This window comes from Synchiropus splendidus, chromosome 6 (genome assembly GCF_027744825.2).
Source record: "Synchiropus splendidus isolate RoL2022-P1 chromosome 6, RoL_Sspl_1.0, whole genome shotgun sequence".
NCBI classification, from domain to species: Eukaryota; Metazoa; Chordata; class Actinopteri; order Syngnathiformes; family Callionymidae; genus Synchiropus; species Synchiropus splendidus.
In genome coordinates this window covers 3269501-3294205 of record NC_071339.1, presented here as the reverse complement: position 1 = coordinate 3294205, position 24705 = coordinate 3269501, and the positions used below count along the sequence as shown (strand labels likewise).

Sequence of the window (24705 nt, the reverse complement as noted above, 5' to 3'; positions counted from 1 at the left end):
AAAATGAAAATTGCATTTATTAATATCATGCATCCAAAAATAATTAGGATACTTATTATTTGATGTGCCATACTTATACGTGTTTTTCTTGGCTCATGGCTCATTATAAAAAAAATAAAAAATAATCTATAAAAACAGTGAAACTAGCCGATTTATCGGCAGTCATCCTTCTGGCGCCCTCTGGTGGCCTCCGCGCTTTAATCTCCTTGACAACGTCAAACATTACGTCACAGAAATCCAAGTGGGACGACTGAGATTTTGTGTTTGACGACAGAATAATAACGTAAATGTTTGACATGTTATCAGGATAAGGCGTGTAATCTTTATAGATAAGGTAAGTGTCCCTGAAGTGATTCTGCAGTCACTGTAGTTTGTAAAGTTGGCGCTAAGGATGAAGCTAACCTTTTTAGCTAACGTTTTTGTTTGTTTGTTTCAACAAAGTTGGAAGGTACCGTTATTATACACTATTGACTGCTTTAGCAAGCAAGTGGAAAGCAAACATATGAAGCAGAAAATACATAAATCTATCCTTTTATTCCAAATGCTGACTTGGCTGGTTTAGTCTTACATATATTTTAAATTTTTTAAATTTTCTTTAAAAAAAAAACAGAATGGAGAAGGAGGTTCCTCCTGAACAGAGGAGACTTGCAGAATATTGGCCTCCAACTGGAAAGTGTCAGCTCAGACCCCTTGAGCGTAAACAAAGAGGAGTCTACTCGGATGATATTATTAACAATCCAAGGTTCAAGGTAAAGACAAGCAACACACCTGCTTGCAAATTCATGCTGCTTTTGAACCCAGATGATGATCCTGGTCTTGTGTACAGATTATTTCAGATGGCAAACTACAACCCTCAGTGTCCATGATCAGAGAGTCTCCCTACAGTAAGTCTCTGTATTTTACTGTTTATATATCTCTGGGGCTTACAGGCTTCTCTTGACTTATTGCAGCCGCTCCTGTCACGGTGGACTTCTGTAAAGTGACCGATTACTTCAGCAGTGGTGGTGACAAACCCAAGGTCCAGATTCCACATAAATCAATGCCTGGATCTGTTCCTCGCAGAATTGCAGTGGAGAGGCATGTCATCTGTTCAATCTACCACATCAGGCACCTTGCTGAAGTTGGTGTTCTCTATATTGTCCTGCTGCAGACTGCGTCGACAGTACATGAAGACTGACATTGAACAGCTTTTATTTGACCAAGGCATTGACATCAGTCGACTACAACCCAAACACTTTGGCGAGCAAATGAACAGCTCTGTTAACGGCTACTTACCGCTTGAGGTTTGTATCTGGTTTATAGCATTTAAATTTATTTATATAAATCATAACAGCACAAACTGTCCTGTAATTTCCTGGCAGATCTTCGACAATGAGGATTTTGACTGTCGTACACCGGGGGACTGGCTGGCCTTGGGAAAACCTGCCGGATCTGGAGGACAAAAACCAGTTCCAGCAAAAGCACTCTTACCTATAGAGGAGGGGTTATTTGGTAAAGGAAAAACTATTAGTGGGTGCCTCTTACAAAAAACATTGATCTGTGATGTCCTTCGTTTGCAGTGGACAACTCAAGTGAAACCTCTTCAATGTATCACTGGCATCTGGTTGGTGTGCTTGACTATAGTGAGGAGACACGTCGGTACCTTGTAGAAAAGGTTGTTCTCAGTCGTAAACTACAGGAAGAAACCTCGGATCAATGGAGCAATCGCACAAAGCAAGAGCAAGGTCAGTTTCATTTTTACCTTTCTCGTTTTTTTACCTGCTTCAAACTGACCAAATGAACGTGGTATCAGGTGTGAGCACGGTGGTTACGTGTGGCAAACACTGGGTCCCCAGGATCAGGTTGTTATTTTGTGCCGAGGACCCTCGTGTTTTTGCCAAGCGACTTCAGTTTGCATTGTCCTGTAGAGAAGAGACAGAAGCGCTCCTCCTCTACCACCTGTACGTAGACTGCATGCCCGTCTGCGACGGTTCACCGTCTATTGACAGCCTCGCTCTTCAACGGATCACGAAGAATGCACTATCTGCGCCCGGCTTCACACCCAAAACGTGAGTTTGTTTCTGATGTCATGTCAATGTCTATCCACTGACAGTCGATGTTTGTGATGCGTGCAGTTTGGAGACGTGCGTGCAGACTCAGGAGACGGAGGTGAAATTACAGTATGATCGTGCGATGAACAGCATGGTCTTTGATGCAGTGGTGAGGAGCAGTCCTGAACTGTTCTCATATGTCAAGCTGCCCCAGGAATATCTGCCTCCGAAAGGTCAGTTGAAGTTTACTTGTACCTAAACTCTGTTTTATCCACTGATAGGATGTTGCTTACAAAGAATGACATTTTGATGAGAACTAACCAGACAGGTGTGAATGTTATGTGACACGTCTGTGATTACAGGTGCGTCTCATACTGCATGTGTCATCCCATTCATTTTAATGGGGAAAAGTTTGGGAATTAGATTATGAGTTATAAGTCTGACGCTCTGGTTTGGAACGGTGTTGCTACGACAAAGACTGTAGGAGGAGTAGCGAAGCAAATGCTCTCCATCACACCTCATGAAATGATGTGAAGTGAACACTACAAAGCACCGATAATGTTACACAATTCCTTATTAGTAGTACGGGTGATACGCTCAAAGCAAAGGAAGAAAATAATAGAAGATAGATTTTTTCATCATTTAAATGTCACCAGGGAACCAAGATTTTATTGATGTTGTCCCATCATGAATCTGCCTTTCTTGACCTCAAACTCTCTAAAATCTCAGGAGAGATGAAGCGATGAAGGCGATGTATTCCAGGCCACTGTCTGGAGTGTATTTACTTGATGAGTACATTAAAAGCTCCATGTCTTGATTCCTTGTGTCCATTTCAAGGTCCTGCTGCTTTGGTGCCCCTGCCTTCGTACTCGGAGAACAAAAGATTGTTTTCAGTGACATCCCTGCTGAACAGTTCAGACGTGATTAAAGTGCTGTCTGAAGTCCAATCTCAGTGCAGTAAAGTTGCCAACATGAAGCTGTTCAACGTCTCCTTCAACAAACCACTCGGTTTGGAAGAGTTTAGAGGGAACCAGTCTCAAATCCACACTCAGGTGCTGTGCACTTCACGATCATCACACCAAAGATGTTTACTGAACCCTTCATCTTTTCCTCAGACAAGCTTGTTTCTTCATGAATCCTGGGTTCCCACGTTATGCAACAGTTTCCGGTGTAACTTTGGAAGTCATGTCAAAGGTGCTTACAATCTGAGGGAGTCCTGCTGGGAGGTGTACAACACCTCCAGGCTTCACCGCTTCATGCCCTTGGTGAGGTACCACATGGAGGACGCTCTTCGCCACCTCGTGCGCAGCTCTCTGGTCAGTCTAGGCCATGTGATCCTGGACGCCTGCTCAAGTCTGGTGACATGTCCAGCGGACATGGTTTGGGGAGACAGCCTCATCACCAGCTGTTTTCAGTAGGTGTTGCGGACGTGTTTTGACTGAATATAAATGCTATTGAGTGATTTATATTTTCCTTAATCCACGGCTGGGATACTCTGCGTGCTGTCAGTCTCCTGCTGCCACTGTATTAACCTCCCTGTGGTCTTTAGTTTTTATACATTATTCTGAAAAGTGGTTTCCTTTCACGCTATTGACTCACTCTCTATACTTTTCATGGGTCATAAGCAGTCAAAGTTAAATAATGCTAATACTAATAGACCATTCATTTCATTCATATTTAATCATTCAATTTTATTGATTTGCACCCAGTTTTTTTTACATTGTGTGGGTTTTTGTTCTCAATTCCGCTGCTTTCTTACTGCTGTTATCTTATCTGCTCTTAGTCGCAACATTGTCCTTTCGTGTCCTTGTAGACCAAAAAATCACCCTGTGTTCCATGTGGACCTCGTTCTGGCTCCAAGTGGGGCTCATTACTCTACACCTGTCGAGGAATTCCAGACAGCTGTCACGCACCTGTTTGATGAAGGCATTCGCTCCACGCACAACGTACCACGACTAGAGAAGGTGAGAATATAACAATCTATCAGGCCATTGACTCTCATGCTGTTTGAAGCAAGAATTTTCACAACTTAACTCAAATAGATGTGTATTTGTTATGTTTCTGTTGCAGTTTGTCTTGCCAAACCTGTTCTTTGGAGGTGATCCAGTCATCAGCTCTGTAAGCCTGTGGGAAGCAGAGGTGGTGGAGTTGAGAGAGAAGATTTCTGGTGCTCTCTCTAAAGCCGCTGTTGTTCTGAAGGCTTACGCAGCTGAATATTCACAATTTATAGATCTACACAACACGGATGTAAATGGCTCTTTCAAGTGAGTTGAACATCATTTGATTTCTGGAAACATGTTTGGAGGTGTTGGATTATTTGACTTTTCTGTTGTGATCATGATCTCTGACAGATCAGCTATGGAAGGTTGCCAGACATCTCAGGAAGTGAGGAAGGAATTAGAGCGGCATCTTAAAGAGAAGGACAGACTGGAGCAGTTGCTCCCAACGTCTCTTGTCATTGGTCCGTTCCTGATTCAGCTTGAGACTGTCCGACAGTCTCTCTTCAACAAAACAAATGCTTTAGTCATAGCCACTCTCAAACACTTTGCTTCAATACTCTGCAACCAAGTTGATGACGTGAGTAAAACTCTATGAAAATTGGTCAGTAAAAATACAATGTCGAAATAATTTATTCTTGTCTAGTCAGTAGGACATTCTTTGCCATGGATATGAACTTTCCTCATTGAGGAACAGCCTGCTAGTTTTTTTGTTTTTTTAATGTCTTACTGCATATGTTTAAAGGTGTGTGAAGAGTGTGACGTTATACACAAGAAACTACACAAAATGCCCGACAGCATTGAGGAACTGTCGGAGAAGAAACTCTGGATGGAACAACTCCCAGATCGACTGGACTATTACAAGGCTTGTAGAGTGCTACCTGCGCTTTCATTCGTAGTGTGGTTAATTCATTCTGTTTCTTAAAATCCCTTTAGGAAACTCTTGTGAAAATTCTCTCAGAATATGAACTCTTACATGAGTTCTGCCACGTAATACCAAAACAAGACGTCAACAAGAGGTCAGTAATGGTGACATCCTGTATTAAAAACAATAATAAATACACTTAAAAAAAAAAAAAAAAAAAAAAAAATATATATATATATATATATATATATATATATATATATATATATATATATATATATATATTAGGACTTTTAGAATGTGTATGTATTTATTTTTTCCTCCATTCCACGTCACAGGTTCACAGCAATGGTCTGGCCATTGAAGATATCTAAAGATATCCAGGCAGTCACTGCCCAACATGTGGAACTGGAGCATCATTTTCAAAAGAACCTGCAGTCTGACCAGAACAACTTTGAGGACCATCTTGACTCATTACAGGTCATTTGGACACCCCCCCTCATTTGCTCCTATCAATAATGTATATTACATTTTGTTAACTTCAATAATCTTGACATGTTTATTGTGATTCACTAAATTGTGGAAATATCTGCACGGAACAAAGGGGGAAAAAAGTAGTTGATGCTGCAGACTGGTCACATACGAGATCTGATAAAGTGAGAAAGAGGTGAAGAAGCGGGTGCAGACAGGATGGAATCATTGGAGAAAAGTGTCAGGTGTGATATGTGACAAAAGGGGTCAGCAAGGATGAAAGGGAAAGTGTACAAAAGGGTGGTCGGGCCAGCAATGTTGTATGGTCTGGAAACAGTGGCACTGAGGAGAAGACAGGAGGTAGAGCTGGAGGTAGCAGAGATGAAGATGCTGAGCTTCTCTCTGGGAGTCAGCAGGATGGATAGGATCAGGAAGCAGTAGATCAGAGGGGCAGCACATGTGCTCAGGTGTTTAGGAGACAAAGTCAGAGAGGCTGGATGGAGATGGTTTGGACATGTACAGAGGAGAGAGAGAGAGCCAGTACATTGGTAGATGAAGATGTTGAGGTTGGAACTGCCAGGCAGAAGGTGGAGAGGAAGGTCAAAGAGGAGATTGATGGAGGTGGTGAAGGAGGACATGAGGTTTGGAGGTTTGAGAGAAGAGGACAGGGAGAGATGGAGGTAGTTGATCCGCTGTGGCCACCCCTGAAGGGAGAAGCCAAAAGGAAAAGAAGAAGAAACTTACATCATGTCTTGTCGGTCGTTCCACTATTTTACTTTTCAACACAGCAACGTCCATGGAATTGGTTTCAGACTGGTCATTTGTCTAAGCAGGAGCAGGTTGCTGGTTTGGGAGGCCATGTAGACATGGCTCACGCTCATGATATCGTAAATAAAGTAAGAAGCACGGGGAGGCTCCTCCAAGAATCCCAGGCTCTGGCTGAAACCTACAACAACAGACAGCGTCTGCTCGGCCTGGCTGTCACAAGCGTACGTGAAAAATGAAGTGGGATCACAGTGACACACACTTAGCTGACAGTAGCGTTTGTTTGTATGATGACAGTATGATCGAGTAGAGGCAATGGTGAAGGACTTCCAGCCCTACAGCGCCCTCTGGACAACGACCTTTGATTGGCTTCATTGGCAGAAGATTTGGCTCAATGACCCACTGACATCCATAGAGCCGGAGATGCTGGAAAGAAACGTCGCCCAAGCTCTTGAAACAATGGCAGGATGTGTCGAGCATTTCAAAGAAACTCCTGGTAGGTGATCACCACTCACACACATCTTCTACTCCACTTCAAGTGGACGTTTTGTACCTTTTGAGAAAACGCAGAGTAGATGTTTATTGTCACTGGGTTGCTTTAAATACTGTGCCCCTCTTTTTGGTGAAGAACCTCACATGAGACTCAGCACCAAAGATTTGACACTCTGGAACTGTATTTCCTGCATTTTCAGGTGCAGATTTTGTGGTATACAGCTAAGTTGTGTCTTAGTTACAGCGATGTATGAGCTGTAATTCCAATCCTCTGAGCTGGTTGCACCCTGATACAGATGTCTGTGGTCCACACAGGTTCTCTTGGAACTGAGGTGTTGTTTCTAGCTATTCAGTGTGACTCTCAAATCCATCCTCAGGCTGCCAGGTGGTTGCGACTGAAATCCACGGCAAGATCAAGGACTTTGCAAGGCACATCCCTATGATTCAAGGACTGAGGCATCCTGGGATGAAGCCCCGCCACTGGGAGATGCTTGCACAACAAACTGGGATCATATTCATGCCTGTCACGGATCTAACCTTCTCCCTTTGTCTGGATCTGGGACTACAGAACCATGTCGCTGCCGTGGCTGAGGTGGTGGAAATAGCTGAGATGGAATTTGCCGTTGAGCAGGTACTTCTTATGGCCTACGTTAGATTGTATTGTATGAGAAGGCTGTTGACCTAACATGGCTTTGGCTCTTCAAACTGGCTCAGAGTCTGGAGGAGATGCAGCACAGCTGGTCAACTGTTTGCCTGGATGTGCTGCCACACCAGGAGTCAGGCTCTTACAGAGTGCAAGTTCCAGAGGAAGTATTTTCATTGCTCGAGAGCCACCTAGCTGTGACACGAAATATGTACACCTCCCCTGTCAAAGAAGTATTTGATGACCGCATCCGCAGCTGGGAGCTTAGGCTTACACTTGCTAAAGTAAGTTCATTGTATTTGTGCTTTCATGACATGTTCAGCTGCCACTCCACTGGTTTCAGGAAGTGCTGCTGGAGTGGCTTGCTTGCCAGAGCTCATGGGTCTGTCTGGAGTCTGCATCGTCCTCTGATGCCATTGGTCAAATAATTCCAGAGGAGGCCAAGATGCATAAACATGTCGACAGAGTGTGGAGGAGAATCATGAAAATTGCATTTGACAATTCAAAGGTCAAAGACACCTGCTGTCAATTCTCCGTGGATCTGTGTTCTTCTGTGTCTCACTGTTTTGTTTTTAGGTGATGGATTTGTGTTCTGAGGACTGTTTACTGGATGAATTAAAATTGTGTAACAAAGTGCTGAAAGGCCTGGCTCAAACGCTGGAAAACGGTAAGCCACATTTTCCAAAACAAGCGGACAAATGAATGTGTTCAGATGGAGACTGGCAGCATTGTAATACTGTATGTTTCATCACCACATTTCCTCTGTCTACAGGGGCTGACAGTGGACTCAAGTCTTTCATTTGACTTGGTTTGAGAGAACTCAGGGGCTCAAGGAAAATCTATACTGCATTCAAAAACACCTCTTGCAATTATACTGAATTATATATTGATGCTAAAATAATGGACCACATTTGTCTTCAAGTTCATCAATTGTTACAGACTGTGTGCATGTCACTGGCTCGTGTTGGGAAGATGTAATAGTCAACAAAATGTCCCGTCATTATCAGTAATACACATGTTCATAATGTCGTATTCTAAAACTGATCAAAACATTTGTTCATATGTTCATATGTAAAACTGCAGTCTTAAGATGTGGGTGAAGGAAGACTGTCTTTTCAGAAACTGGCCATGTTTATTCAGGAATAACTGATCTGCTCCAACATAAGTGCTTCAACTGTTGCCGTGTCACATGGGACTTTTTTTTTTTTACCTTCAAACTCAAATATGCCATAGATCCAGAAGTGTAAAAAGCAAAGATGTGTGCTTTTAATACATTTGATAACTAACGATGAAAGGAGCAAATGCCATTAATGTACATTTCATTCTGGTCAGGAATGTGCCTTTTATGAGGTGAAGGGCAGCAGTTACATCACTAAAATGGCGGACCATCAAAGACATCAAGGCACAGCACTTGGTGAAGGTGAAGTATCCAAAATCAATACATCAAAAGTTATAAAAGTGTAGGAACCTGGATGTTCACTAAATCATTCCTAGAATCACTGCACAACAGCAGCCTGCATGTATCAATAGTCACATTGCATTTGTTATCGAATCAGACTAATTCTGCTGGTCCTCAATATGTCAAAGGTCAGGTCAACAATCCACATCTCTTTTTTTTCCATTATGAACAAATGTACATTTTGTGATAAGGACAATTATAGAATCAAGTTTGGAAACTAGGATCAAATTTAGACAATTATCGGTAGTTTATTCTATTCAAGTCTCGACTACAACTCGGCTGGTTTCCCTCATTTACTGGCATATTCGGTCACGTGACCAGCTCGGGTTAAAAGAACTTTCATGTGCGGCGTTCTGTAGGCGCTACTGCCATCTACTGACCATGTGGGCTCATTACACACTGAATATTTATTGATAAAACGTGGAGGACACCGATGTTGGGTTAAAGACAACGTGAATTCGAAGGTATTACTCTGCTCTGAAACATCCACCATGCGCCACAAGCGCTGCCGAGACCCCAGACGTTGGTTCAACACCCTAAATCTGAGCGCATCTTTAGAAATTCTCCCAAATGACATTAGTACTTATTGAATCTCTGTCGCGTCCAATAGACAACAGCCAATTCCTGTAAAAAAATGTGCGCTAATTACCGCTAAAATAAGGGATTAAAAATGGAGAACAACCTGGAGTCAGGTTGAACTGTATGTCTCACCGTCACAGAGCAGTAAATATGGAGGTGCACAGGATCCCGGGGAGCCAGAGGAGAGAAGGCAGAGAACCACTCATGGGCCTGTCCAACCTTACAAGTCAGAACCCAAACAATATATTGAATCCTGCTATAAACGTAGGCGACAACCTTCCAGTGTTCTGTGTTTGTTGTAGGATCTTGAGTAAAGAGTCGGCCATCGTTCTGACATCCAGCTCTTTGAACCAGCTTCTCCTGAAAGCTGGTGACTCTGATGAGAAGGAGATCGAAGCTGCCAAGAAGGTTCGGCAGATTAAAGATGAAAAAAAGGTGAGACACTTGGATACCATCGGCTATGATGGACCTCAGTCAAAAATGATGACTCCAATGGTCTCACCTGCAGAAGGTCGCTGAAAGAGTGAAGCTGCAGATGATGGAGCAAGATTTGCTCGCTGAGCAAAATGAGCAAATTCAGCGAGAACATGAGGACAGGAAGAAGGCACAGCGCATGCTGGAGAGGGTCACTGCGCTGAAACTCGAACAAGAGAATGAAATCAGATCCCTGAACAATGTGAGCAGCCATTTGCCAACGCTTTGAAAATACAGCAGACAGTTGACTTCATTTTTCACGTCAGAAAATCAGCCTTGCTCTTTGCCATGCGGCGTGTGAAACTCAAGTTGCGGAAAAGAAAAAGTTTGATGAGCTGGAGGAGGAAGAGAGCAAGCGCCTGGAAGCCCGGGTGCAGATGGAGCGGCAAAAGGTTTATGACAAGAGGGATCAAATGGAAGAGGATATCAGGCAACAGAGGATCAGGTGAAGACGCTTGAGTGACTGGAGAGGTCATGTGACTAACCGCTGGTGTTTTGTGTTCAGGGGAAGGCAGGAGATCTGCAGGCAGATCGAGGAGCACGAGAGAGAAAGAATGGTGCTGAGACAGTTGAGAGAAAAAGAAATGCAGGACATTCGGGACAGGCATGCGCAGATGATTCAGGAAGACATCCAGGTGAAACATACTTGACATTTAAATGTTGAAATAACGAGAATAACTGTCTTAATAAACGTCTCGCCAGCAAATACTCTGCTCCCAGGAGTCTCCAACGAAAAACATTGCGGAGTCCTGATAAAAAACAAAGACACTATCCTCTCTAGTAAATCAAAATTATTTGTCCCGTATTTTCCATCACCGTTACGTCAAACGGCTAGAAAGTAGTGCTGTGTGGATGAGGTTTCATGAAACAGTGTCCTGGTTTCCAGAGGCCACCAGTGAGCGCTATCTGCTGTAAAACGATTGGACTTGAACAATCGTGAATCAATGAAACTGCACATCATTTCTAAACCAAGAGCGCCACCTAGTGGCCTCTGAACACTAGGACAGTGTTTCCTCACTACTGTTTCATGATGCCTCATTACCAGGAGCAAAACGATAACATAAAACATCCACCCCTGCTTCCATCATCTGACGCCAGGTCGCGGGGGCAGCTGCTTCAAAAGGGGGCGCTGAACGTCCTCCTTTTCAGAAGCTCCAAGGCCGGTGAAGAGACATGATCTCTCCACCTGGTCCTGGGTCGAACCCTTGGGTCGAAAGTGTGGTCATGACAAGTGGTAGCAGTAGGATGAAGGAAGCCAAACACCTGACTCTTGAGTGAGCAGATTCTGTTTGACGGTTTTCTTCCAGGCAGCAGAGGCGCGGAGGGAGGAGCAGCGGCGTCTAATTGAGGAGGTCATTCGCATTAATACAGAGGCAGTTCGGATCAAGAACGAGAAGAAAGAGAAGGAGAGGCAAGACGACATGAGGAACATGGAATATACCATAAACAAACTGGTAAGGGAGACGGATAGAAGGCAAAGCAGACGCTCCTCATGAAAAGTGAGTGAATAAGCATCAGTTTCAAATGTACTTCCGCCTCTTTAACTCCTCAAGGATCGTGATGCACAATACGAGGCCGATCAAAAAAAGAAGAAAAGGGACAAAGAGATGGAGTTGGCCAAGCTGTGGGCCCTGCAGAAGAAGGCGGGCGACCACCAGGCTGAGATGGTGAGCAAGACGTGTTAGTTTGTGTAGCAACCAGTCGCGCACTGGTTCAATCCCGACTGCAGATGTGTCCCTGAGCAAGGCACTACAGTAACTCGAAGCACCATGTGGACAAACACAATTTTGTCACATAAGGAAGTGACTCATTCCAGACTGACACTTTTTTCACTCCAATATACTGACGGGGCCAACTGTACCCGGAGAAAACCCATGCAGGGAGAGGGAGGACAAAGGGACTCGAACCTTCTTGCAGCAAGGCGAGCATGCTAACAAAATAATATCTATGCAATAGTGACGAGTCGATGAGGTTTCATGAAACAGTGTCCTGATTTCCAGAGGCCACCAGATGGCGATGTCTGCTGTAGAATGTTTGGACTTGAAGAACGAATTCGATGAAACCTCACATCATTTCTAAACCAAGATCGCCATCTAGTGGCCTCTGGAAATTAGGACAGTGTTTCATCAACTCTGCAACAGTGTTCCATGATACCTCATGTACGCCACCAAGGTGGTTTGTGTGACTGTCTGCGTCCGATCTCTCTGTTATGGATTTTGTGGAACAATTGTATTTTGCTCCTGGGTTACCTCCTGGATCCAGGAGGAATTTGATAGGTTCTGGGTCAGGGCACTGGAGAAAGCCCCATTTGCAGTTTAGTGGTTCAGTCGGCGCTCTCACCCTTTCTGGTCAGGGATCTACTGTATCTACCTTTTTGCCATAAGGCGACACACAAATTGTGTGTGTGCACACAATTCTTGAATCATGGGAGGTCTTTTATTGATCGTATGCTATGGTCTTCACTGGGTTCTTTCACAATATAATATAAACACAGTGGCATTACTATTTCACTTCCTTGTCTCATCCTACTGAATTCAGAACACTTCCCCAGTTGAATGAGGCTTGTGTGAACACGTGTTTCACAGGACGCTCATCATGCTTGGAGGCACGGAGAAATCGTGGATGGGGAATGGAGGAAAAAACAGAGGGAGTTGGCCCTCAAGAGAGCCAAGCAGGAAGAGAGGCACCAGGCTGAAATAGCTGAGCAGGAGAAGTTTAAAACCCACATGAAAGCTCTGCAGGCTGATAAGGAGAAGCGCGAGTTTGAGAGGCTGCTGAGGTGAGTGCTCACCTCTCAGTCGACAGGAGATGATATGGAGGTACGAGCCGTTATTTCTTCATGTAGAGAACAAGAGCACAAAATCAACAAGGAAAAGATTGAGATTGAAAAGAAGCGGCAACAGTTGCAGCAGCACAATGAGGCGGTCAGGCTGCAGCAGGAAGCTTCCCGGCGCCAAGAACTGGCCAACCGTAAAGAGAAGTTTGAGGAGGCCATGACAAGGAACGAGGAGCATGAGAGCCAGTGCCGGCGCATCGCCGAGTTCAAGGCCAAGAAGCTGAGTGAACTGGAGTAAGGCGTCTCAAACGTGAGGGTTTCCAGGCAGAGAAACACTGAGGAGGTTGTTGTTTTGCAGGAAAATCGGGCTGCCGAAGAAGTACTGCAGTGCCATGCAGAGGAGGGCTGGGGTCACTGGAGGCCATCAGTGAGGACCACGGAAGTCTCAGCACTTCAGCAAGATTCAGGTGAGCCACACTTCGAGGTTGAGATACACAGTGTTTCATTTGTAAGGCAAGAGGGTAAATGATAGTTATTTTTCGGCAGATTACGGATTAAAATTCAAACGTGTTTGTGTCGTATATATGTGTATTGATGCGAGTTCAGTAGACGGGTGACGATGCAGTGATTCTAATGGGTCAGTTAAAATGAATGGTCAATGTTGTGTGATACTTGAATGGTTCACAGGAAACTAAAATAATCAAAAAATTGTTATGTTACTTCAACGGAATCTAGGAGTAAAAAACAGACAAAAAAAAACGAACCTAATATCGGTTAAATCTTTTTGTTATCGTTGTGTTTTAAATACAGCTAAGTGCTTAGCTCAGTTTCGCTAAGAACACAAAAAATTGTGGGGAGAATAAAGGCTATCGAATCTAATTTAATGGGAAAAATACCTCAACCTGTACAAGCTGAACTAGCAATAAATTGCGATGCACATTCCTAGCCGAAGTCGGCAACACCCCATTTATGTTATGCCAAAAAAAAAAAATCACAGGTTTGGTCCCAGGTTTGCCTGCTTCAGTGTCCCTCCGAAATTCTCTGTTAGATACTTCATCTCCAGAGAGAGTGATGTTAGGGATTGAAAAATCCAGTCTGTATTCACATCATGGCAGATTAACTGATTCTCAGCAACCTGCTATTCATGACTCACAGTTTATTGAAAAAAAAAATACAAATGCTCCCATTGAAATTTGGAGAAGGTCACGATGGTCACAGCTTCAACTGCAGGTCTGCAGAGGGAAAAGAAAAAACATGTTTTGAAAAGAGTGTCACGTCCTTGAAAACGTGGGCTTTAGGGTGCTAGAATCAAATTGATCAGATTTGTTTGTTATACTTCTTGTCTGTAAATATGGATAAATACTGAAGAACTAAAACATATGAGGCCTGAAAAATAGCTCTATTTCAGGACATGCCTCATGCATTTTGGGCTGGAGTTTGGATGAAGTCAAGTCGCTCACCTGAATCCTTGTATTCCACCCCTGTGAGGAAGAGGCCGTGGGCCGGGGCAGCCAGACCTTGTGGGAACGCTAGAGAGTCACGAGCCTCCAAAATCTCTTTGAGATGGGAAATGGAGAGCCTCCTCTGACCCACGGCAACTAAAGCCCCTGCCATCCTGCGCACCTGAAGCAGCCGGATTTCTCACATCAGCTCACAGTTCAGAGACTGGATGCTTCATCATGTTTTGCACAGATGCACTTGCATTTGGTCCTTAAGAACTTGAAGAGCAACGTACCTGCTTGTAGAGAAAAGACCTGCTCCTGAAGGTCAACTCCCAGAAGAGGATCTCCCTGCAGAGGCACCACAAACACGTCACGGCCAAGTAAGTAGGAAGCAACGATCACGCACAAGACCTTGGTTACCATTTGATTATTTATGTCTTAGAGAGAAAATCTCTGTAAGGACAAATAAACAGACTCTAAACTCACAGCCCCAGATGAAGGCCCTCATGTGATGTTCTAGTTTAGCACAGTACATTCTCAAAGATTCTCCAGGAATCACAGGGCATCGCTCTTCACAGCGCTAGAGTTACTGCCACACAAATGGTCACCCACAGCACCATATCCCAGCCCTTTAACTTTCGGTGTGAATCATGTCTGAAACAGTGGAAACATTGATGACTTTTTATGAAAGGATAAATTAGCATCCATCGAGAGGAAAGACATGCGAACCAGTGCAGCCTGACAAGAACATGCATCTCACTTATATTGTATGTTTAAGATGACACCAATGTCGAAAAGGTCAGTTTAAAGTAATGACAAATGTGAATGTGTGAGTCTGAGACCCTTCAGGCTCCTCCTCCACTGTGTCTCATTGAAACCTTTGGTGTGTCACACCTTCCTCCCTCGGCTGCAGACGGAGGCGACACCGACAAGCAAGCCAGTTTAAATGCCACATGATCAATGTGTCGCTCCAGCTCAGACACAAGCAGATTATGTTGAGAAAAGTCACCGTCATATGAGGCCTGTCTGTCACTATCGCATTCTTCCCTTCCGTTATCGCGCTCCACTGTCGCACTTAAGCTGCATGAGGGTTCTGGCCAGAACAGTGACTTTATTCTCCTCAGAAAGAAAACAGAAGCACAAGGAAGAATTAGGTCAAATGCAAATGGACTCAGCGCTTCTTCTTAGATTACGGTTGACAAGTGACGAGACCAGCTGCAGGTCCATGCAGCCAGGCCTGCTCTTCGAGGAGAGGAGCAGAAGCTTGACAGTAAATACAGTGTGTTGTCCGTCAAGTTCTTTGCAAGAATGAAGCTCAGTTGCTGCTCCTGTTCAAGCTTTCTGGAATCGCTCAATTGTCACCCAGATCTTCCAGTCCAGATCTGGCCCACATCTGTTTCGTTGCAAACAGCATGTGCCCGGGTTCTGGAACGGACCCCACAGTACATCCGGCCCATGTCCAAGTCCGATCCATTTTGCTAATAACCATCCTCAGGTTCAAGTCAAGAAGCTTTGGGTTTCAAACATTCTGTTTAAAGAACAAATGGGAGCAGAGAAGATGCAAATGTTAACCTTTCACCAGAAAAGGCCACGAGAGACGCTCTAAAACATTCATGTAAGCCACCAACATCCAAACATCTCCTCATCCTCCCTCATCTGGCAGCACTTCCCTTTGCCAGTAGAATGATTTGAGGATTTGATCCAGCTTTAAAACTGCAATATCATCTGAATGACAAGGAGGTATCGCTCCATTTTAAAAACGTCCATTTCTCCCCAACTTTCAATTATTCACGGCTCACTCTCTCCGCCTTTTATCATCGTTACTCAGAATAGCGACCTTCATGAAAGAGTAACGACGGGGCTCAGCAGCAGGTTCCGCACTGCCACTATTGTTAGCTTTCGTCTGACGGTGGCGGGAAATGCTCGCTGCTGTTTCACTAACCACTCGATGACTCGTGTCCTGGAAAAGCATCTTCAGGACATCTGTCGTAAATGATTCAGTCCCAATGCAACGCACATGATGCGCTTAAGAGACAGGATGACATTTGCTTTCCGAGACGCGGACAGAATTCCCACGTGGTGCTGCAGGCTTCAGGAGAGCGATGAAGGCCTTGCAGAGTGATTCCCGCCAGTCAGAGAGCTGTTAAAGGTCAAATCCCCTAAAGTCTCATTTGACTGACTTTTTCTGGAATGCTGTTCAAGTGGAACTCTGGACTTGGTCCGACATGGTGGAGGTCACAATCAAGTCCTCATCCTTCACATTGAGCAGTAGGGAACAAACACGTTTCCTAGCCACTAGGGGAGTGACGGTACATGATCTCGGACCAGACCGTCTCGCTTTATTATGTGTTCTCAAGTGGTCCACACACAGCAGACCGCAAGCAGCTCGGCAGCCACAACAAATCAACTGGGGCTGGACGATCCCCAGAGATGTGTCCTCTGAGTCGAGTCTTTGATGCGTGTAGCGAGTCATCCGGCAGGTCATTTAGTGTAGCATGTAGTGAGGCATGCTCCTATGACCCGGTCACCTTTGAAGCCTCGCAGGTGACCAGGTCAGGAACTTGTTTACGCAATTCATTTACAGATCGAAGCGGCACCGAAACCCAACGCTCTCGCACTGTACTCTCCACAGTGGGGTGATGGCACCGCTACATAGCAGGAGCGCAGACACACACAACAACCTTAAAATAGTGAGTGAGGAGGCAGCACTGCGTATGTTCTCTGGACGACTGTCTTTATGATTTTTACACTTCAGAGTACTTCAGCGGAATAGACAGCAATTCACACTGTTCATTAAAGACAAATTGTTACATCTTTGTTGTACATAATACACCGGCCAGACAGAGTAACACTGAGAACCGCAACAAACTGACTTTTATGTGTATTGTCACACCCCCACCATCTGTGGCCACAGTTTGCCCGCCTCTGTACTAAGAGTTGGGCAAGGTTGAGTGATGCACATGAAGTCAGATTAGATTAAATCAGATTAGATTAGAATAGATAGATGATGGATATCTGAAGTTTCGTGAAACAGTGTCCTGGTTTTCAGTGGCCACAAGATGGCCACTGAAAAAATGATGTCTGCTATAAAATGTTTGGACTTGAACAACTAATTCTATGAACTTCACATCATTTATAAACCAAGAGCGCCATCTAGTGGCCTCTGAAAACTGGGACACTGTTTCATCAACCCTGCAATACTGTTTCATGATACCTCGTCTACCCAGCACTACGTACATATGAAAATGTACATGTAAAAATTCAATAGTTACTTTACTTTAGCTCACTTACAATGCATCTCATGCATAAGAAACATTTTGGGGTAATGAAGATGAATTGCAGATTAAAATAAAAAGTTTGTTACTGATTCGCTCGCACAAGTTTCAGGACAAGTCTGATTTGAAACTTTCCTGGAATAATATTTCTTCTGTAGCCGAAAGCAGAGCAGGCTGGACCGTAAATGATTCAGAAACTTGGCAATCTGAAAGTGAAGTTAATGAAAGTTTAAAAACCAGAAATAGACAGGCACATCCATAATTTCTTCAGTCAGTTCTGCTCTGGGTCCGTTGCTGTTCCTCCCTCAGATGAAGGGATCAAAACCCTCATCGACTGCAGGCTGTCTAAACGGCGTGACTCCATGTCTCTGATAAATGTGATGGCTGCAGGACTGTCTCACTGCAATCTCTACCTGTGGAAGTGAGCTTGCACGAAGGAGCTTCCTGGTTGAATTCCAACGACATCCATGGTCTTTATGGGGCTTTTGAAAGGCAGGTCTGAATTCACCGCCCTGAAACTACTGAAGTCATGAGTTCCCACCAACATGGCTGCGGCGTCACGCATCGCCTCCATATCCAGAACCCTGGTGAGAGACCAAAAAAAACAAGCACACAACTTCACCTCAGCCTGACCCACCGCAGGCGTCCGGGTCACATGCAAAGGCGCCAAGTGGAATAATTCAGTGGTGCTCCTGCATACAGTTCTGAAGCACATGAGAGACTCACACAGACTAGTTGTGTTGCTTCAATGTCTGAACTGGCTCCTCCTTTCCAATCTGCATTTGGTTGGAGTAAAATACATCCTCTGAAGTAGCCACAGTCTAGCACCAAATTATTAGGGGGTGTGTACCAACTGATAGTAGATGAGGATCGACGGTCACAGTAAGGACTAGTGATGTGTTCATGAGGCTTCATGAAACAGTGTCCTGATTTCCAGAGGCCACCAGATGGCACTGTAAAATGCTAGCAATTCAATGAAACCTCACATCATTTCTAAACCAAGAGCGCCATCTAGTGGCATCTGGAAATTCAGACACTGCTACATCAACGCCGCAATACTGTGTCATGATACCTCATCTACCCATCACTAATAGAGACACATAAGGTCGATAAAGTGCAGTAAGACATAAACACAGCATGTTCCTCAACACAAAAGTCTAACTCCCACACTCCTGATATTTTTTGCAGCGGGAGAAGTTGCGGGTGTGTGATGACGACAGAGGCAGATCGCAGCAATGAAGGAAGGAGGGAGGGAGGGAGGCTGCTGAGGAGGAGGAGGAGGGGGGCAAAATGGACGCCGAAAACAAGAGATATCGAAGCATAGCGGTGAGGGAGGGGAAACTGAGCGGGAAAGGAACAAAAAAACACACACACTTGATGTTTCAGAGATGTTACGCATGTGTAGGAGCCTGCAGCTTTTCTTGCCCTACTTTCCCCCGAAATATTGTGGAGCCCACGTGCATCTTCTCATCTACACGCCCCCATTTCCATTTTCCAGACGGCCTTGCTGCTGTCGCATGCTTTATTTAGACAATCCTAATTAGCAACTCAGGCAGCAAACACAGGCCCTTGTTTGGTCTGGTATTGTTCGACGGGACTTGGGGTCTGTGAGGATTTCCAGGACAAAACTGGAGGAAATAAAGTAGTGACTCACGTGTGGCGGACTCCCCAGCACAGATCGCACTCTGGGAGCGGCAGCTGGGAGCGGTGGGAGATTCCCAGAGCTACTCTGTAGACATAAGTACGAGACTGAGCCTGGAAGCGAGCGTGGAACTGGTCAGGCACGCGGCGGGCACCAGTCACCCTGACAGGGAGAAGACGCTTCAGTCAGACAGGACACGCAGCCGTGGCCCATTGTGTCTCATTATCATTTTATTCTTTACTCTAACAGAAACACAGACTCAGGGATTCACATGTGACACGCCAGACACACCACTAAAAGACGCCCTGTAAGGGCTACAAGAGCACCACAGGCCCTAACAGAGATCAGGAGGATCCTGACCAACGGAGCCAGGACTTTGGAAGCCAGGGCCAGTCTGCGATTCATCGCCAGTTAACTGCCACTGGACTGCGATTCATCGCAAATTAATCACATTCTTTGCATGCATGACATAACTTCAACACTAAGTTTGCCATTAAAAACCGCCCGTCTTTCGTCTGTGCTCACGTCACTGCCGCTCTGCTTCTTGATCTTCTACACACGAGACATGGAGGGTCATTTGAGACGCACACGAGTTAATCACACATCAAAAATATCTTAAGACTCACTGTAGTTAACAGGTTTTAACATGTTCATTTTGACAGGCCTAATTTTCCCATTTCTGTACGTACTAAACACCTCATTTTATAAAAACATTCAGACATTTAACGTCAGTAAAACAGATCAATTTTTCACATCATCACAAACAAAAGGTTTTTCAACGTTGGAAACGTTATCCTTCCTTTTGACCTTATGTCAGGCTTATTAATGACAAAATGCTTATTGTTTAACAGAAATGTATGTTAAAGGATGAGAAATAAATCATAATGTAAAACCTTTTATAAAACTGTTTTTTTTCATAAGACTGCGCTATGAATGCAGCCTACATAAAATTGAGTTTTATGTAACTGACTTTGGCTGAGGTCAGTGTGTGTGCGTCAAATGATTTCATAAAGGACTTGAAATGAATTAATACTGTAAAACAGCTGAATAATTAACCCAAATACATGTTTCAGGCACTAACAAAACAAGCGGCATTATTTGTCTGAAGTGCCAACATGGCAGCTGTCCTCACAAAGGAACAGCGACTGAGAGAATTCTGCTGGGCATTGGCGGCCTGAAGAGCTCAAATATTCAGCATCATAACAAAACCACTCTTTGATGCGACTCAGGCGGGACCCCCCCCCCAACACTGGACACAACCATGGAAGCGAGAGTGTTTTGTTGACACTGAATAAATCACAAACACAATGGCTATGATTCCTCCAGTCTCCTCCTGCAGCACAAAAGCCAGGCAAGTGTTTACTAGACTTTAAAGTGTGACTGTTTTTTCTGTCTATTTGTGGCCTACTATCCACCAGCAACCTGTTGTCTTCCTCCACAGGAATAAATGCTGTTTCACACCGAGGCCTTCAGTGGTGTACTGATCTAGACCAGGCCTTTCCCCAGTTTCATGCCGCTCTTCACCAACAAGCCTCAAGTGGTCAAGTTGCTATTGAGATGATCGTTCATACAGGAAGTAAGACGAAAAAGTAAGAGCTATTCCGGCAAAATGTCAAAATGTTGTTCATTGACTTTGACTAGCGTTTAACTTTGAAACATAAACAATAAACCTTGCCGACGTGAGTCGCGGTCCTAAGACTTAGAGCGTCATCAGAGCGTCATTTACATGACTTATTTCCACGTTCCACTTTGTCATTGCCTAAACTAAATGTATGGTATGTGTTTCAGCTATTATTCATTGTTGATCATTGTGGAGTTTAATTCAGTGGAGCTCACATTTCTACGTATGCGGCTTGATATTTCCAGGAGGATCAGGGTAAAATGTATAAATTTGAAAAATATCTGCACAAGACGCCGCACGCGAACCAGCAACCTGGTGACACACAGGGCTGTGCTTCAACCTCTATACTGCTGCCAAGTCACGTGACCAGCTGTTCAGGTGCGACTTACAGCCTTATGTATTGTGATGTGGAGCTTTTCAGCAACACAGTAAAACCATGTGGCCCGTAGCCTCTGAGTGGTTGGCCACCCCTGATCTAGACGCAGTGGCTGAAGGTGAGCGCTGGAATGTCTTTAGACATCTGTGATTTCGTTGGTCTGAAAATCCATATGTGCTGAAGCCACAGGGTTCAGAGGGTGAGAAAACAGTCGCGGTTAGTCCGGAAATTACAGTATCCAATCGCACACACGCGTACAAGTGGGGCCAGCTAGAAGGTCTCGCTGCCCCCAACTTGTGATCTGACTCTTGCAACTATCCAACAACTACATGTGCCCGCTCACTCAGAGCTCACCTGCACCTGCACCTGCACCTCGATTCTGAAGGCCCCGGACTGATTTCATTCAACCTGGCAACGCAAGCTAGCACACACACTTGGTTCTAGTGGCAACGCATCCATGCACACGGACAGCAACTTCCTGTAGGAGGACGATGCTGTCAGCATATCCATACCGTCCGCCGCACGTGTGTTTTTAGTGTGTGTGTGTGCGCGATATACGTGCGCAAAACTAGGTTACGTTTCCTGTGTCCTGGGGAGAGATTGGATGCGACACGTGGCGGAGGAAACCCTCGCGACTGCCTTCAGCACCTGCTCCAATGTGAAGTGACAGCCTCTGCTTTGCCCGACCCCCCCACAACACACACACTTAAACACATAAATCATAACAGTCTAATCGCTGGCATTGCTCTGATATCACAGCTTTGTTTTGCCCACGCAGCAGTTTTATTGAGAAGGCAACAGCACTTCCTTAATAAAGAAATAATAATGATTGTCTGAATATGTATTTGCTAGTAAGCAGCATGTGAATTCGCCTTGAAGTGCCGTGTGCTAATGGACATCCCTGGCAAAAAGAGGGGAGCAGGATAATCCCGTCTAACCTTCTCTCTGCAGGTTTGAGGATTAGTGGGATACTGGCAGCTTCCTTTTCCTTCCTCCTCTTTCATCCCTCTGTTTCCAGAATGGCTTGTGCAGCTCCACACTCTCTTAGAGTCAGTTGGGCACTTTTACTTGTCTTCAGCAAGTCTCTCACGCTCTTGGCGCCCTGCACAAGAACAAGCATGGCGCTGAGGGAGCGTCGGCACCAAGGGATTTTTCTGCAGATTTTTCAAACTCATCTGATGTGAAACTCAACGCTTCCACCACAGAACTGTGTAGCGCATCACCGTCGCAGCATCGGCCAATCAGACATTTCTGTCCAAGGCAATTCAGTCGGGGAATCCATTATACCAAAGTCATCATCCTCTGGAGAAGCAAAATGGCCTTGTGAAAAACGCCTGAACCATGTTCCTAATGCTATATCACAACTGTCCCCAGGCTTTTAGCTAGGAGGGCGTCTGGGCGTCTGCGAAACATGAAAAAATGGACGCCCGATTCTCGACCGTAGCAAGGCCGCCAGATTGCGCAAGGCCAACAAGAGAGCTTGTGAAATGTGATCCAAGTGATGCAGTTTAGATAACGGTACGAAGAAAAGGTTTCAGCACATGGACAGTGATTCAAGACAAGCAACTGGAAGATTTAAACAACGCATTGGCTGTTACAATCCTGGATGGGGTGCAGGTGAAGTGAAGATGTCAGATGTAAGACACCACCCACCCCCACAGATGTGTTTGTGTCTCTATCTTTGTGGTGACATTTCATTGTCTCACCCTCAACCTAACCATCCAAAACATATAGCTGACCTTCACCAGGACTCAACCAAACACAAACCTAACTGTAATAGCCGAGTTGTTTGGAAGTCTTCATCCTCAAACTGGGGCTTGGATTTGCTAAATGGTCCCCACCAAAGGTCCTCACAAGGAGGTGTTTCGCCAAGAATTGGTCCCCACATGTGAGGATAGACCAGGTGCTATCGCACATAAACACACACAGACATACAGTACAGTATGTTTATTCCGATTAGAAGCCCCCAGTTAAAATGGTTTGAGAAGTCTCATATTAGAATCAAAAGAGAAACTTGGGGAACAGGTTATGGAGCTGCTGTAGCAAAACCTACATTCAAGCAACCACACACATTCGATCACTATATAGGTCTGACTAAAAACACAACAAATGGCAATACGTTCATTCTTTTAATCTGTTTTATAAGAGAAGAGCAGAGCATGAATCACTCAGATGTAGATCCTCTGAGCAATGTTCATATACAGAGAGGATTTGAGTTTCTCCTCATGTCACTGAGATAAATGTGTTATTCTCGTTCAAAATACTGTTCAGTACTAACTTCTAGCTGTCTGACCTATGGACCAACAGACATGCAAAGGCCCACTGAGTTTGAGCATGGCTTTTCATGAGTTACACTCTCATGATCGTAGCGATCACCTGTGCAGGTCATTGCTTAAAAATCATACTTACAATAGGTTTGTGAAGAGTGTGTTATTCAGGACGTGCTGGGACAAATGAACCATGGAAAAGTATCACGGATTAACCAGAAATTGTATGATCCATTTGTTTAAATGGAAATACAGCAAATCCAGCTCCAAAAATAGCTCATGCAAGGTCAGCTACTGTACCTGCTCTTACCTGATCTGTTCAGCCCCAAGGTGAAAGTTCAAGGCCTCAACGAGAACGTCCTCCGAAAACGGAGGCTTGTCATTTGTCCGCACGAGGTCAAAATGGGCGGAGTTGGACAGAGCATGGACGCCAGCATCAGTGCGGCTGGAGATGAACAGGGAGACTGGGGTGAGAGGTCTCAGCTTCCTGATGGCATTCTGGCAATGAGAGCGACCAAACTAGCCATTCAGTCTGGCTGCTCCACAACACAGTGATTTCAGACAGGCTCACATATGACAAAGTATAGTTAGTATAAATGGAAATCAAATAACTTCGCTGACTCAAAGTACACGCATGGTTCAACGTTCAGATGGAAGGTCAGAACTATGTTGCGCATGTGAGACAATGCTCTTTTACCATGTAAACATGCACATTATTATGTGTTCACTCATTTAGTGCAAGACAGTTTTCTTTGACTGTAACTTTCATTACATTTTTCAGTTAATTTTATTGGCGTCAATGCACTTTATAGTCAATAAAAGAAAAATACAGAGTGAAATGCTGATTTAAATGTGTACGAATCTTGTCTCTATTTATTATTTAGCCTCCCCAGTGGGAATGTTTACCTCCAAGTGGTCCTGCACCCCTTTTACTTCTTGCTGTTGCGGTGGAACTTTGACAACTCCACTAGAAAAAATAAATGTATTCGAATGAACCATTGAGATCGAGGTGTTCACGGACATGTTGAGCTCAGTGACCCACCGGTACGCGGTTCCGATGTACTGAAAGAAGATGAGGTAACGAGCACTGTTGTTCATGACTCAAGTGACGGGGCGAATACGACTCTGTCTCCGGGGCCGCCGAATAACACAGGGACCGGGAAGGACACAGTGAGAGCGCTAGCATGTCAACACACAGCACGCGCGGAGTCAGGAAGTCCTTTCTGACTAAATTTAGCCCCTGAATAATTTTGACAGAAGTGCGTCGCTGTTTTACCGGGATTCTGTTGCTTGCTAACTGAAGAGTGTTTGTTCACATTTAACCCCAGAAGAAGTCCACATCGCTGTTTTTACTCACAAATGTAAACATGCCGCTGGGGTGATGTGTGCTTTGTTTAACGCCTTTTGGCAGGCGGGCGTCATGCTAAAATGGTCTGCCAGAAATATTTCGGGGCACAATTTGGTCTTTGGCGCTTAAATATATTCGGCGTTTTACAGGCCGTGCCTGACTCTAAAACTGTGTAATAAAGTT

At 44.7% G+C, this 24705-nt stretch overlaps 3 protein-coding genes across 6 annotated transcripts; 2 read left to right on the top strand and 1 right to left on the bottom strand.

Annotated features, from left to right (window-relative positions):
• Positions 1–205: 205 nt before the first annotated feature.
• LOC128761257 (dynein axonemal heavy chain 1-like) lies at positions 206–9505 on the top strand. Of its 4 annotated transcripts, XM_053869449.1 has the most exons (26): positions 206–334; positions 611–749; positions 827–884; positions 951–1077; positions 1151–1283; positions 1362–1491; positions 1560–1724; positions 1793–1841; positions 1908–2048; positions 2115–2263; positions 2868–3082; positions 3146–3444; positions 3844–3994; positions 4101–4294; positions 4382–4607; positions 4773–4892; positions 4964–5046; positions 5231–5372; positions 6197–6352; positions 6426–6624; positions 6998–7251; positions 7335–7547; positions 7607–7771; positions 7840–7930; positions 8036–8683; positions 9442–9505. In XM_053869449.1, exons 2-25 carry the CDS (start codon positions 612–614, stop codon positions 8065–8067), a joined length of 3630 nt encoding a protein of 1209 aa, XP_053725424.1. In that variant the 5' UTR covers positions 206–334; position 611; the 3' UTR covers positions 8068–8683; positions 9442–9505. The 4 variants fall into 4 exon arrangements, with proteins under 4 accessions (XP_053725424.1, XP_053725423.1, XP_053725422.1 ...); XM_053869448.1 differs by having other exon boundaries at positions 954–1077; positions 1793–2048; XM_053869447.1 differs by having other exon boundaries at positions 1793–2048.
• Positions 8898–14774, top strand: LOC128761259 (cilia- and flagella-associated protein 45-like). Its single transcript, XM_053869457.1, has 11 exons — positions 8898–9527; positions 9604–9736; positions 9810–9977; positions 10042–10220; positions 10281–10410; positions 11083–11229; positions 11329–11442; positions 12361–12554; positions 12621–12845; positions 12910–13018; positions 13960–14774. Exons 3-10 carry the CDS (start codon positions 9837–9839, stop codon positions 12980–12982), a joined length of 1203 nt encoding a protein of 400 aa, XP_053725432.1. The 5' UTR covers positions 8898–9527; positions 9604–9736; positions 9810–9836; the 3' UTR covers positions 12983–13018; positions 13960–14774.
• pusl1 (pseudouridine synthase like 1) lies at positions 13688–24382 on the bottom strand. Its single transcript, XM_053869458.1, has 8 exons — positions 24217–24382; positions 24081–24141; positions 23485–23672; positions 18923–19072; positions 17682–17852; positions 14287–14341; positions 14012–14174; positions 13688–13783 (listed from the first exon to the last, which is right to left on the bottom strand). The coding sequence occupies exons 1-8, from the start codon at positions 24270–24272 to the stop codon at positions 13764–13766; spliced, it is 864 nt and encodes a 287-aa protein (XP_053725433.1). The 5' UTR covers positions 24273–24382; the 3' UTR covers positions 13688–13763.
• Positions 24383–24705: the final 323 nt, after the last annotated feature.